Source organism: Eremothecium gossypii, chromosome II, assembly GCF_000091025.4.
Source record: "Eremothecium gossypii ATCC 10895 chromosome II, complete sequence".
Lineage (NCBI taxonomy): Eukaryota > Fungi > Ascomycota > Saccharomycetes > Saccharomycetales > Saccharomycetaceae > Eremothecium > Eremothecium gossypii.
Genome location: NC_005783.5, coordinates 786596 through 801061, shown reverse-complemented (window position 1 = coordinate 801061; position 14466 = coordinate 786596). Strand labels below are relative to the sequence as shown.

Sequence of the window (14466 nt, the reverse complement as noted above, 5' to 3'; positions counted from 1 at the left end):
AAAGCTACGGTTGGCTACATCAGTACAACTTGAGTTCCCCTGTGATCTCGTCAAGCACGGCCTTGGGCGCTGGTCCCAAACCAAGCACCGTCGCACTTCCAGCAGCAATCTGTGTCCGGCCCGCATCGTGGACGACATGGCAATTCACACCAAGTGCCATCGCTTTTGCAAATAGTTCGTCCATTGTTTCTTTATCTGGGCACTTCAGGGTGATCTTCGCCTGCCCGCGCTGCAACCATCGCATCACCATGTCACGGTTGTATGATACACGAGTCACGTCTTCGGCCATCAGCCTGTAACATGCCAAGGCAGCGTGGCAGCACTGAGCTGCAATCTTGCCCTTGGTCATCCCCAGATCCTGCCTTATCACGAGCGCCATCCGAACTTCCCCCGGGATGTCGTTGAGAGGTAGCGAGCTCACCTCCACAACTTCCTCATCTGAATCGTCTTCGTATGTACTATCTAGCTCTTCAGCGTCGCGCGATGCAGATTCCGCCCTGTCTTTCACCTGTTTCAGCACCGCCTGTGCGTTAAGCTCAGAGAGGCAGGCATGTGTCGCACCCCCGTATATCTGGCCCAGGTAATACCCCGTGGCCAGCGAAGCCATCGTAACGCTCAGTATGAACGGTAAGTTGATACCTGCCATCCTAGTTTCTGTTTGGTATTCTGCATGCTGAGTGCGCAAGCCAAGTTGGTTGAAAATTCCTTCAAGCTGACAATCGCTGGTCCTGCGCGCAGTTCAACACAGCAAAACTCAGAGAGAGGTATAAACGCATATATAGGAGGAGACTACTCTATTCACTGCCTATCTTTTCAGCCCACAGTTCCTCTGCCTGCAGAATTGTGTTGTGATTCGCCAGCATTTTGTTCATCGTCTCGACATATTCGTCGTATGGATCGGAATCGTGGACAATTCCGCCGCCAGCCTGTAGATAGGCCACACCGCCCTTGTAGACCATAGTGCGCAGTGCGATACAGGTATCCATCGAAACACCATCGTAAGACCAGTGGCCTACAGCTCCGGCGTAGACGCCCCTACGCTCGCCCTCCAACTCTCCGATGAGCTCCATAGCGCGGACTTTGGGGGCGCCAGAGACAGTGCCAGCAGGGAACACAGAGCGGAAGGCATCAAAACGGTCCTTGTCTGGGCGCAGGGTGCCAGTTACCTCAGAGACCAGGTGCTGTACGTGTGAAAAGCGCTGCACCGTCATTAGTTTGTCCACCCGAGTCGTCAGTGGGTCACACACCCGGTTGATGTCGTTCCGCGCCAGGTCCACAAGCATGACATGCTCAGCTCGGTCCTTAACGGAGTTGCGAAGCTCTGCAGCAAGTGCATCGTCCTCCTGCTGCGTGACGCCACGGCGAATGGTGCCCGCAATCGGATGCGTGACGACCTGCCGCTCTTCGTCTACTTTGCACAGCAGCTCTGGCGACGCACCCACGACCTGGAAGTCTCCATAATCCAGGTAGAACATGTACGGCGACGGGTTAACCATGCGTAGCTGGCGGTAAATGTTAAACGGGTGGAGCGACGTCGGCCGCGCAACCCGCTGCGATGGCACAGCCTGAATGATGTCGCCTGCGTATATGTGTTCCTTGAGGCGCCGCACGTACTCTTCGTAGCCCTGTTGTCCCACATTGGAGCTGAACTCCTGCCCCCGCCGGATAGGCGGCTGCGGCGGCTGCGGCACGGGCGTGCTCGCCGTCAGCCTATCTACCACATCGCGAATGGCCCTAGTTGCGTCCTCGTATGCCGCATTCAGGTCTATTCCCGGCTCCAGCTGCATGTTGTGTACCACCTGGAAGCGGTGAAACACGTGGTCGTACGCAACTACCGTGTCAAACAGCATGAGAGCCGCTTCAGGCAGCTCCAGCGGGTCCGCTAGCTCCCGAGCCGTCCTTGGCTCAAAGTAGCGCACGCAATCGTACGATACGTAGCCCACCGCCCCGCCGCTCAGCCCTGGTAGCTGTGGCGTGTTGCGTGCGGGTCGCAGCCGCGCGAACTCCGCGGCCAGCAACTTCAGTGGGTCCCCGGCACCTGCATTAGTGCGCAGAACCCGACGTGGTGCTACCCCCATATAGGAGAACCGCGCCATCGCGTCCATAGTCTTCGCGGACTCCAGCAGAAACGATGGCACGTGATCGTTCTGATCGAGACGTGCCAGCTTTAAGTAGGCCGCATGCGGTGTGGTCTCCTCGGCGGACACATACGTGTAGAGCGGGTATAGCGTGACATCCGGCCCGTTATCTGCGATGCACCGCTCGAGTGCTTCTAGCCCTGGTTCGATTGTGACAGTCATGCCCTCTGCGGCGTGCGCCCACGGGTGGGCACACGCTTAAGTACTCCCGCCAGCGCGGTGAGTCATGGTCACGTGACTACACGTGGCGACTTATCTTAAAAGGCGTGTTATTCCGAATATCCGAATTTTGGATGCTTTGGTCTTACGTAATGATATCCAGCGGGTAGCAGCTCAACGGGTAGCTCAACGGGTAGCTCAACGGTAGCTCAATATGACCCAATGTCGTGGTACTTGCGATTAGTGTTACTTATAATTAGGCGGTCTTTTGAAATTCCTCCATCAGTGTATCAATCTTTCGCAGTTAGCCCTTGAAAGTGTGTATATGGGCACTTGGGATCTTCGCAGCCGCCATTTAACGTCTCGACGGGGCATAGCATGTCCTCGGTGCCCGTAGCAAACGGCACGGGGATAAACTGTGTGTAGGAGGATAGCAGAGATTGATAAGGAGTGAACATCTGAGGCTTGTGTTTCTTGATTCGTACAAAACTGTCTTCTATCAGGTCCTGGCGAGGCTCCTCTTTGTCCGGGAGCCGAATGTGACTTTGCGGCGACCTGTTAGCGGTCCCCTGATGCGAAATAGCTCCATGAAGTGTCTTTTTGGACTTCCCAACAATGGAACGAGCAGGTACAGCTGGGGCCGGGTTGACTTTCTCTACGTCCTTCAGTAATATATTTGCTGCGGGGGTAACCTGCGCACGCGTACCCGCTTTTCCCCCTGGACTGGCTAAGATCCCTAGCTGGTCCAAAATACCATCTAGCTGCAAAAGTATGTCCTGGTAGCGCATTCCTATCCTCTGGCGCAGTTCTGCAGATGGCATGCTTGTTTCGCCCGAAGCAAGTATCTTTACACAGCGTAGATCGATCTGGAACTTAGTAAGGACCCTATGCAGCTCAAATGCGGCTCGATCAGATGACACAGGAGAGTTTTGCGGTTCTCTAAATTGGTTGGTGAGGCTGTTCATCATGGAGTCCGAAGCAGATTGACTTCGCATGCTGGTACATAGGCTCTGAGAGCTCTTGGAGACATCTGAAGAGAGGCTTGCATAGTCTTCGTTATCCTGTAGTTGTTGTGTCGATGCTGTCCCTGTATCATTCTGGTCTGGATTTTTCAGATCATCCTTCACTGGTACTTCACGGTGATCGGTTGCAAAAGTACCATCTGCCACTGATAGATCACAGTTGGAGAATGTACGTGCCATACAAGGCCGCACAGCTGCATTCTCAGGCACTGCATGTGGATCAGGGGTATATTTCTCAGTGATTGGTATATTTAGTAATTCGAAGAGCTCTGTTAAAAACTCCTCATGGATGGCGCCCTCATTTTTAATCTGAGTAAACGTATAACCCAGTCGCAGTAGATCCAAGACATAATCATGCGCTTGCAGTAATTTCTCTTGTCTAGCGTCAATGATGCGTTTTTTCTCTTCGACTGATCGCATGAGAGCTTCCATCTTCACTGCTATCTTGGCAGAGACATCACTCTGATGTTCAAAACACATGTCCTGGGAGGTTCCATATGTCGAGCTATTCAAACCTGCCTGTCTTGGTTCCACATTTCCGTCTGCTTCAGCCTGGTGCTGCATTGACGGTCTTCTATAATGTGCGTTGTAGAGGGAAAAGTCATCTCCTATAAATAAAATCATGATATCGAGATTATAAAATCACCGCAACATTAAAAAATATGGTATTTGCTTAAATGGGTCACCAGCCATGAGTGGCCCGTGTATTGATATATACATATATGGGATTCATACGCAACTGAAGCTAGTTGCAAGTTTGGCTCTATCCTTAATATGTACTTAGGAGAATAAATCTTCCTGTTCTGCTTCCAAAGTATCGTCAGCTGCCACTTCGTTGAATTGTAGAAAATGCGTTGCACGGTGCTGTTCATCATAAAATCCGAGTGGTATGTCGAGAGATAGCTCGTAACGTAGCTCTCTGTTAAATCCAGCACCCATAAATGCATAATTCCAGATGCCAGACTTTGGAACGAGAAAGTTTCCCATTATACGTTCCGAGAGTAAAAGTTGGGCATGCTCACTGAAAGAGGGATCAAATCCTTCTGGTGATGGATCAAAAATATCTTTATTCTCCATTCCCCAATCCAATCCCTCCTTCGTCACTGTAAAGGCTGATAAGGAGATAGCACCTGGTATCAATCCAACTGTCAGATTGATCACCTCGGTATTGGCGCGACCGAATGTACGCACATGCGTCGTGATATCTGCTGGAAGCATGTATTTCTTATCTTGCGCAAAAGTATTGATCCATCCCAGCAGTTCCAGATCCTCTAAGTATTCAGATTGGCCAGGCAAGTTGCTTAGCTGTACAGTTTGATTGCTCCCGAGTTGTGGGCATAGGACTATCTTTCTAATCTCTTTAATATTTGGATGTTCAGGCGGCGACTGTCCATACAGGAAGCCAGCGATTTGTATTTTCACATCCGCGATTCCCACAAACTTCTTTAATAAGTTTCTTGGAAGGACAATAATGCTCTTTTCTTCAATAAAGTCCTCGGAAGAAACATAAATATTCTTCAATCGTAAGTATAACAACGAGCTGGCAACAGCACGCTTGCGCCATTCATTTTTAGAACTAAACGCTTGGGTTTCGTAGTTTGCAGATGTTACAACAGTAATTTCTTCCCCTTGAGCATTGACACTAGTTACCTTCATAGCATTTGCCACACTAGGTGTCTCTGCATTTGCGCCTGTCGCAGCACTACCCTCAATCTCCGCCATCTGTTGCCGTTTTACTGAAGGCGCTCTAATATTTTGACCCAAAATAATATCTTTGATTTCGCTTTGGGTTAAAACCGAGATGTCGACGTTATACTTCTTTGCGTACTCAGAAAGAATCAAGTCGCGCATTTTTAGTTCAACTTCAATCCATTGCTGATCAGTAAACGAGGGCCACAAATGATGTGACTTGAATGGGATGGTAGGGTCTGCCTTAATGATCATCTGCGCCTTTTCTTCATTGGCTTTCAACGCTCTGAGCAGTAAAATTAATCTCGAAAAGGCAGTGAATGGAGATACCCTTTCCAGCCAATCATCAAAAATGTTAAATAAAACCATCTGCGGTTCTGTGGCTTTCATGACAACATCGTTTAATTTTTCGATCGATAGCACTGCAGAAAATGGAAGCCGGAGCTCAGTCGGTCTAATAGATATGTTAGGAAAGTCAAGCATATGGACTTCCAGTGGATCCATCATGGCCTTTCGCGTTACGATGATTTGCTTAGGTTGCTCCTCCTTTGGAAGGGACTTGACTAGGGCAGTCATTTCTTCCGCAGTTTTCCACTTAGCCAACTGGCTGAGTCTTTTTTGACCAGCCCAAACTGAAGTGTGAATAATTTTGAGGTAAAGTTGACCAGTCTTTGGATTAAGTATGAAAACACACCCATTAATTGGCTTGGTCGCAACGTTTCCTTCATATGTTCGGTGAACAGTGACGCGATACACATTGGTATCATCAACAAAAAATTTGGTTTCATCACTAAACAATTCCGCATAATTGGAGGAATTCAAAAAAGGTTCTTGTGTTTGCGATTGATAAATCTGTAAACCTTTTCTTATCCGCTCGCGAAGGACATAGAGGGATGGATTCGCCTTCATAATTGTTTTCATGCTATTCTGAAGTAGAGGTTTCATACCATCGAACCAGTAACCATATGCATCGTACATATTGTACGCAAGGTCAATCCCCACCATGATACCGGTAGGAGATGGATACATGCTGACATTGTCTGTAGTGTAATCTAAGAATTTGGCACGAACATACCGAGATATATCGTGAGAGTCATAATCACCATACCGTAATTGTACGTCAATCCACATTTTGCTGCTAGAAGTAAAATCAAAGGTATCATTAGTTTGATGCAAAAGAGTTGGCTTTGACAGCTCCCATTTGTAAACGCTAGAAAGAGTAACATCTGCAGCCGAAGAATTCATTTTATATGACTTCCTTGGATGTATAGCTTCTTTATTAACAGACTCTATCTGTAGCACATCCATCTCACCATCTAAAATTTGGCAAATATCAAATACAATGCTCTCATGAATCTTTTGCCATAAATGAGCGCGGAAGATCTGGATTAGAGATATCTTCAACGTAGGAATTTTACCGTGCAAAAAAATACCGGTTAAATCAAGTTGCACTAAGAATCCAACGTAGACATTGGCTCTATTGATCGTTGGTGACCACCACAACGTAAAGCGCCGGTTCGGAATTTGACTTAAACCAGTACGTTGCGCGTGTGTCAATTTCTTAAACTGCAAAGAGTCTTCAAATCCACTTGCCTTCTCCCAAAACAGACCTTCCCACGAGCTAAAGCCAGTCCCCTTGAACAAGGTGTGTTCTAGAATTGTCTCAATTCCGCCAAGAGCTTGAATAACATCAGCTCTATATGCATTTAGGTTCCATAATTTACCATCGTGGCGGCCATTGGTCCACCAAAACGAATTAAACCGTTCTAACGAATACTGCTTGAATTCTTTTCTAATTCTGTGACCTTTGTCATATGCCAGTGTATGCCTATCTTTCTGAAAGAGTGTACTAATACGTGGAATACCCCTTTCCCAAGATCCTTCAAGTTCTTCAAACGCGAGCCTACGATTTTCTTGCATGGCTTCTTTACGCTTAGCGAGGTAATCAGCCCACACTCTTTGAGAATCTAGGAATTCATTTTCCCATGTGGTAATGTATCGGAAGATAGTGGGGATCAGCTTTTCGTCTTCGTGAGTCAACCCGGCGCGGAAATGTGTTATCCCAGTATCTGTTTGCTTAGACCAAGAGAGGTCAGAAGCAGGTATTAATATATGGGAGGCACTCAGCATTCCAAGCCCTCCTAATTCCTTTGGTGTGTAAAAGACAGCAGGTGGAAACCGAGTAGGCATTTTGGAGTTCAGTCCCAGTTTGACTCTATTTTGAACTCTAGTTTCGCATTTCACCAAGATATCAAGAAGCCGATCAGTACTAACAATAGCTTCCCGGAAATACGTAAATAAACCAATGAGCGCAGTGTTCCATTTTGAAGCAATTTTGGTAAAGGTTGTGGAACCAGAAGACAGCATTATTCCACGAATATTACTTTCAAAATTGGAAATTTCAGTATCAGACACTTTGAGATAAGCCTTCGCAGTTCTTTCCTTGGTGACAACATCCACCAGGTCCCATACACCTTCTGATGATGACATTACTTCTTCCATTCTAAACCGGGGTAGAATACGCACCTCAAAGCCACACATAGTAAAGAGCAAATTCGGGTTATTTTTACTGTAAACTGATGATAATGTATTCTCCCATAAGATGTCGGCAAAAGAAGGTGGAACGCGGTTCTCAATCTCCCAGAAGACAGCCCGTCCTAAATTCACATCTTGGCGTATTAAGCGCATACGCGAATCTCGGGGCCAGCATTTCTTATTATTGTACCCAACAGCGCTCTCAAAGTTAGGATCAGGATTCTCAGATAAATAATCTTCAATAAGTTCCTCAGCTTCATTTTCCTCGAAATGGAACAAAATATGAACTTTATCGAGATAACGGGAGTACAGGCGAATTGGATTTTTGGTTTCAGTTTGGAGGTTTTTAAATTGTAAAAACTCGTTAGGTGCATCTGGTGGTCCAGCAAGTTCATGCGCTCTTTCCGGTCCTAGTATTAACAAATCCATCATTAACCCATAATACTGGTACACGAATGACGCGAACTGTAGACCACGGATCAAACCATACTTGTTAACATGGCTCATGTCTTTAAATGTGATGCTAACATTATTCTTTGCAGTGATATAGTCTGCCAAATTGGGGTCCATGACCAACCTCAACAATCTATTGACAAGCGTGAAATCCATCTTTTCCGCAAGATTTTCAAGAGACGTCTGTAACATAACAGTCGACTGGCTTCTTGAGACATCCCATACTTCTTTGAGGTTATTAATCCCTTGACACCATTTATAGACGAGCAAAGGAGCAATCTCCGAGTCACTTGGCTTCACCCAGTTCGGGAAGAGTTGCCGTTTATCAGCTTCGTACCACAAATACTGATCCAAGTAAGCATCTGTTATTTTTTCAAGAGGGTCCACTGTATAAACAGGTGTAATGTATTGGTAATGATCAAGCATTGAAAGTTCAACGGAATTGAAGATCCGCTGGGTCAAAAGGTACTTTTTAATCCTGTTTAGAGTATCATGAGGATTATCGTAAGCTTCCTCTATTAATGCTAGCTCTTCGCGCTCTGATGCATTTAGACGTACTTTTGCAGTGTAGGCGTCCTTTAAGTTCTCCAAAGCAAGTACTAGGATTTTGGTATCGTTTTTGTAAGTTAATGGAGGGAAAGGTATTGGCGTAAAATTTCTCGATTCCAGCCAATCAACCATACAGGAAAAGACAGCCGTTGCCTCTGCAGGTGTGACTTCTGGCCCATTCTTTTCTATCTGTTGCTGGCGCTCCTGCTCGTTCTTTATCCACAGTCTTGTTAATCTTCCCAAGTTCTTCTTCACAACCACTTTCTCAACATGAACACCACTCTTTATCCTTTCACGATTGAAATGCGCGGACGATACCCATCCATCAGCTTTCGCTTTCACGTAACGTTCAATTATATTTTTAATAGGTAAAGGCATACCAGGAACATCCCATGGAATGTTGGCCTTCCAGCACCTCCATGCTTCACTGAGGTGTTGTAAAATGGTATGTGCCTTACTCTTTTTCATGCCTTCTGGAATCATGTCTAATATATCATTCATGACCGAGGCTCTTAATTCCAAATCATAATATGCGTCGACCCGCTGTTTTGTAGTAGTCTTGACAATTTCCGTTGAACGGCCTTCAAATTGACGACTTAGCAGGTTACCCAACCAGCGCTCCAATAACGGTATTATACCCCTCATGAAAAATATCCAGACCCTCCAAGCAGGTTGCCAGAAGCCGCAACCAGGCCCTTTACCGATTATCTTATTGAATCTGTAGTAAACAACGTGCTTTAAGTCTTTACAAGCTCTAATCTGGTGCATAACCCGATATTTGTAGCGGTAGATTCCTGTCAACTGTCCCAAGTGGTTTAAAATATAATAAATACCATCTGCCAACTGGAAAGAATCAACATTGCCCAACCTATACTGGACGTGGGCATCAACAAGGAGCTTGACAACTTTTAAAATTTCCCGCATAAGGTGAAACGAATTACCGAAGCGCGACTTCTTTCTCTCCTTCGTTGTCAGCGTTTTCGTTGGTTTGAGGTTGAAGTTATAATCTAGATGCAAATAAGTAAGGCCTTTTCGATGAATTAGAAGATTCAACATGTTGAAACCTTGCCTGCATATTTGCAATCCAGCTTCAACCCAATCTATAGTCGTCTGCTGAAAGTACTTCGTATTCTTCAGACTCTTCAATAACTTTACCTTTTTCTGCTTTGACGGTCTTTGTGTATGTAACTCATTCAAAACATAGTTCTTCAGTAGCTTCTGATACGATACTCGTACTTTAATTGGATATTCACTATCAGGGTGCTGCAGGTACCATTTTTTTATCAGTGCAACATCCTGTGCGCGCACCATACGCCCTGACCTTCTATTAAACGGATAGGGAGCATGGTATAATGATATGCTGTCCTTTGTACCCTCTGGCTCCAGTTCTTCGGAGTCAAGAAGCGGGGCGAAGTCAGCGGGTAGCGAAAATTCATGCTTCGAGGCGCTCATTTCATAATCCGTCTTTGCATGCTTGAAGCCCTGATTAATAATTGGGCTGAATTGAGACGAAAAATGGAAAGCGGGCATCGCATCGTCATCATCCTCGGGCAGCAGACATGATACTGGATCGTGATACCATGAAATCTCCACAGATCTGGGTCTTGGATTATAGAGATGAGGGAATGCAATTCTATATTCTGTCCGTATTGGTATCCGAAATATTATTCTATCAATAGAATTGAATTCATTATAGTCTTCCTCTTCTTCATGCGGATAGAGGGGCTCAAACTTGGGCCCTCCAGGTATGGCATTGTTGAGCGCCTTCGCAGTAAAAAAGGCCTTTTTATCAAAAAGGTAATAGTAATTATTGTCTGTAACATCCGTAAGAAGTGGGGCCGACAAACGATGCAAGTTGGACATAACCTTATTGTTAAGTCGCCAGCTCTTGTACGACGGCCCATTCACCATGCCAACGCTGTTCTCCAGAGGTCTGGTCCGATAGAGCCAATCCTTGACGTATTTGTCCTCGTCTTCATCCAAGTCTAGAGCAATCGCATCCAAAGGTTCGATTTCTTCAACGTGGTCCGGATACGAGAGCGGAGGCTCCTCATCGTCAAATGGTGGGAACCTCATCCGCTTGAAGTGCTTCCGATCTCGCTTTTCCCGACGCATTGCAATCCACATAGTAGACCACTGGGCAATATAGACAGGTTCAATCACTCTGGGTATCTCGTTGACGAACGTTATCGCCCCTGTGTTATGGTAAAGAACCTTAACCTCCTTGGTTTGCTCCCAAGGCTGCGGCATATTTTCGAGCAGTTTCAAGACCGCATGTGGCAGATATTTCAAGGCCCCAAGGAATGCGCGTTTATCATAGTTGAACCGCCGCGAAGACATGTCTGAGTGATCGCTAATAATCTGCCGCAGGTGCTCTGGCGGAAGGTCAACCTTCTGGGCGTGTGACACCCCACCGCGCTTCTTCTTTTCCTTGCCCTTCCGCCGCTGGCCGCTAAATCTCTGTTTCTGCAAAGCAAGCCACTCTTTCTTTCTTGTAAGCAGCTCTCTACTGGGGAGTTCTGCAAATATCTGGTGCATTGGTTCAACTTTGTTCTTCTTCTGCGGTGGGCCTTCTTCCAGAGACATGGGTGGTGGTGGTGGCGGCGGCGGCGGCGGAGGTACTGAAGGGTAGCCAGAATATGTGCGGTGCATGCCCGGCGGAGGGGGCGGCGGAGGAGGAGGCGCATCCCCACTAGAGGCACCACTCTTGTTATTCCGGCGGAATCCTGGCGGTGGCGGAGGAGGAGGAGGCAGGCCGCTCATATCTATACCCCAAGTTAAAATTCAAATGCCAGTAATCTATTATCCCTTGATTATCAACCAGTAACAGGATCTATATCTGGTTGTTTTTAAGATGAGATGTTAATGATGTGGGCTTCTGCTCTTCACTTCTGGGAATTTTAATTTTTGGCCTAGTCCCGCAGCTTACCTCATCAAACCTATATCATGCAAAGTACACCACATATATAGTTAGTAAATGAGTAACCACTAGTATTCATCCTAAACTCTTTCTATTTACTTTTAAAGCTACCTCTATTGATATTCCATTCGTTTCCTGCATTCCCTGGCAATAACTCTTGCCGCCTCTATTTCCTGTGATGTGCCGTGTGTGACACCACTTGCATAATTATATGCGGCGGGGAAATTCCGATGCTTTACCTCATGGCGAGCTAGCCAGAGGCGCGCCTTGGCACATTCATCCAGTATTATTCCTTGGTTGGCACTTTCTACCTCAATGCATTTCAACATGTAATTCTTGCACGAGATGGCATCCTGGACTCGCTCATACAGAGTAGCGAGATAATACAATATGGTGATATCCTGGTCGTTGGAGAGCTGTGATGCTCGCTGAAAACACTTAATGGCCTGATTGGGCCTGTCTAACTTGTCGTAGCAGTTTGCTAGCGCCTGCCACATGCGCTTATCTAGGGGTTTGAGTGAGCATGCCTTTTGGAGGTAGTAGAGGGCGTACAGATGGCGGTCCAAGACCTCGTACGCCTGGCCCAAGCCGTACCACGCTTTGAAGTCGCAGGGATTGATATCTACCGCACGGCGGTAGCATTCGATGGCAGCGTGCGAGTTTTTCATTTCCACAAACTCGTGGCCCATTAGAGTCCATGCGTTGGTGCACGTCTTGTTGAGAGTAAGCGCACGTCGGAAGTACATGATTGCTTTTTCGTGCTGCTGCTTAGCACTAAAGTAGTTCGCTATAATACAACACGTTTCTGGGCGGTAAGCGTCGAGATCCGCCGCGAACTGCGACAAATATGCTAATTTATGGGGCTTCTGGATAACGTAAAGAATATTCGAGTATATGTCCAAGTCATCCAAACGGTAGGGGTCTAGCTTGACTATTTCGTCAAAGATAAGCTCTGCGTTCACATAATCCATGTAGTGGTAGTTCAATAAGGCAAGCTCGGATTTCAAGAAGGAGAAGTTGGGGAAAAGACCCATGAGATAGTCTAGCTCGTCCATGAAGTGGTCAAAGTCGCCTCCAAAGTCTTTGAAAATCGAAATCTTGAAGAAACGCAACATCACTGCGTTGTCTCCGCGCTCACCATTGGCTGGGAACAAGTCCCGGAGATGCTTGACAAGTAGAAGAGACTCGTCCGTGCGCGTAATGCACGTCGCCAACTCGCACCAACACGTCCAGTTGTAAGGGTACAACTCCAGAGACCTCACGAAGGATTTTATCGCCTCACTCGCTAGGCCCTGTTTCTTCTCCAAGATACCGCGGAGATAATATAACAATGCATAGCCCACGTCCGCGGGCTCCTTGGAGTTCGCCAGCTGCTCCACAAGGTATAGCTCTAGCTCCCGCAAAATCAAAGTGATGCTGATCTTCTCTCCAGTCCCCAAGTCAACCACCATCTGCGACTGAATGTTCGCCTCCTTGCGTGTGTCCACGTTGCGCTCGTCGATCCAGTCCACGACGTTCGTACCAACCCCTGGGTCCTTCTGCGCAATGTCCGCCGGCTTCGTGAGCACATCGGAGCTCGACTCCTGCGTCTTCTTGTCCCATGACATGAACCGGCTATAGAGCCGGAGGAACTTCAACCGCGGATGCTTCTCGTTCCGGAGGAAGTACGCACATCGGTCGTACTCTTTGCAGTCAAACAAGCTCGACGCAAGGAGAAACAAATCGTATTGCCTCTCACCGAACGGTTCACTGTCCATAGATACCTGTATCCCTGTGTCGCCCTTGCCACGCCGGTTCCGCAGCGGTGATCCCTCATCCGCCGTCGTGTCTTCTACCCCTCCCTCACACATTCCTATCAGCGCTTCCGAAGACCATCGCGCGCTCTGATACAACTTCAACTGTAAAAGATCCTGGCTCGACTTCCTCAATCTGCTTCGTATCTCGATCAACGGCTCCATGGTGTTTCCCGCGGTTGTTCTCTGGTTGTTGATGTTGATCTCTTCGCCTGTATAAACAGTAGTTTTAACACAAAAATTTAGTAGGGCCTCATGCCAACGACAAGGAAAGGGCCAAGCCGCCGCAACCGACCGTTTGCGACATCTAAACGACACGGGAGGGCAGCTTACAGGCTCTAATAGCAGAGGAATGACTACGCGATACATGGACCTGCTGAGCGAGCAGCAGGGGCAGCTGGACGAGAACTACCGCAATGCGATGGGAGTCCTGGACGCTCTCGAGACGCTGGCTGCGCCAGAACAACATAAAGAGGAACAGGTCGCTGCGCTGCACGCGCTCAAGGCCCAGAGCGAGCCGCTTCTACGCTCTCTGGTCATGCTGCGAGTCAACAACGTGAACTGCGTCGAGGCCTACGCAACCCGCGCCAAAATCGGACCGGCCTCAGACGTGGCGAAGAGCAAGCTGCACGCTTCGGCGGGGGATAACAGCGCCGGCAACGTTCTCGGCTTGGTTGCGCGCGTTCGTGAGCTCCAGATGACGTGGCTGCAGCACCTGCAGCTGGTCAACCAGCTGTCCGTGGAGCTCGCGTATCCCCTGGGCCGCCGCGGCAGCGAGCACGTCACCGTTAACCGCGAGGGGCCGCCGCCAGAACTTGTTGCGGCGCTGGCGGCCTACGACGCGGGCCCTGATGCTCCTGCGGCCGCTGAGTTGCGCGCCGAGCTACTCCGCTACCTCGACGACATCAAGGCGACCCGCGCGCGCTACCTGTTAGAGAACAAGTATCTGCTGGCTGACAGCCTGCGCCAACTGACACGCGATGTCTCCTCCTGGAGCCAAAAGTGGGAGAGCCTGGAGGGCACTCTGTTCGGCGACGCTCCGTCCTCACTGCGCAGCCTCCTTCGCTCCGTGGATACAACGAAGGCTACGATCACACAGAAGGTCGCCGCCCCGGATCCAGCAGCTCCTAGCAGCTCCACGATCCAACCTACGTAACGCTTTATATTTATTAATCTTGGACTGCAGATGCGGCTTCGTGTAGCGCGAT

The 14466-nt window shown here is 48.0% G+C and overlaps 6 protein-coding genes across 6 annotated transcripts; 1 reads left to right on the top strand and 5 right to left on the bottom strand.

Moving 5' to 3' along the window:
• Positions 1–19: 19 nt before the first annotated feature.
• On the bottom strand, positions 20–646 carry PTH2 (aminoacyl-tRNA hydrolase; the record flags this gene model as incomplete). Its single annotated transcript, NM_208512.1, has 1 exon — positions 20–646. One exon carries the CDS (start codon positions 644–646, stop codon positions 20–22), a length of 627 nt encoding a protein of 208 aa, NP_983159.1.
• Positions 647–794: 148 nt separating this feature from the next.
• TRP2 (anthranilate synthase TRP2) lies at positions 795–2300 on the bottom strand (the record flags this gene model as incomplete). Its single annotated transcript, NM_208511.2, has 1 exon — positions 795–2300. One exon carries the CDS (start codon positions 2298–2300, stop codon positions 795–797), a length of 1506 nt encoding a protein of 501 aa, NP_983158.1.
• A 287-nt stretch (positions 2301–2587) lies between these two features.
• On the bottom strand, positions 2588–3943 carry AGOS_ABR208W (ABR208Wp; the record flags this gene model as incomplete). The annotated part of the gene is made up of 1 exon (NM_208510.1): positions 2588–3943. One exon carries the CDS (start codon positions 3941–3943, stop codon positions 2588–2590), a length of 1356 nt encoding a protein of 451 aa, NP_983157.1.
• Positions 3944–4099: 156 nt separating this feature from the next.
• PRP8 (U4/U6-U5 snRNP complex subunit PRP8) lies at positions 4100–11308 on the bottom strand (the record flags this gene model as incomplete). The annotated part of the gene is made up of 1 exon (NM_208509.2): positions 4100–11308. One exon carries the CDS (start codon positions 11306–11308, stop codon positions 4100–4102), a length of 7209 nt encoding a protein of 2402 aa, NP_983156.2.
• A 270-nt stretch (positions 11309–11578) lies between these two features.
• Positions 11579–13423, bottom strand: CDC23 (anaphase promoting complex subunit CDC23; the record flags this gene model as incomplete). Its single annotated transcript, NM_208508.2, has 1 exon — positions 11579–13423. One exon carries the CDS (start codon positions 13421–13423, stop codon positions 11579–11581), a length of 1845 nt encoding a protein of 614 aa, NP_983155.2.
• A 187-nt stretch (positions 13424–13610) lies between these two features.
• THP2 (Thp2p) lies at positions 13611–14414 on the top strand (the record flags this gene model as incomplete). Its single annotated transcript, NM_208507.2, has 1 exon — positions 13611–14414. One exon carries the CDS (start codon positions 13611–13613, stop codon positions 14412–14414), a length of 804 nt encoding a protein of 267 aa, NP_983154.2.
• Between the last annotated feature and the right edge of the window lie 52 nt (positions 14415–14466).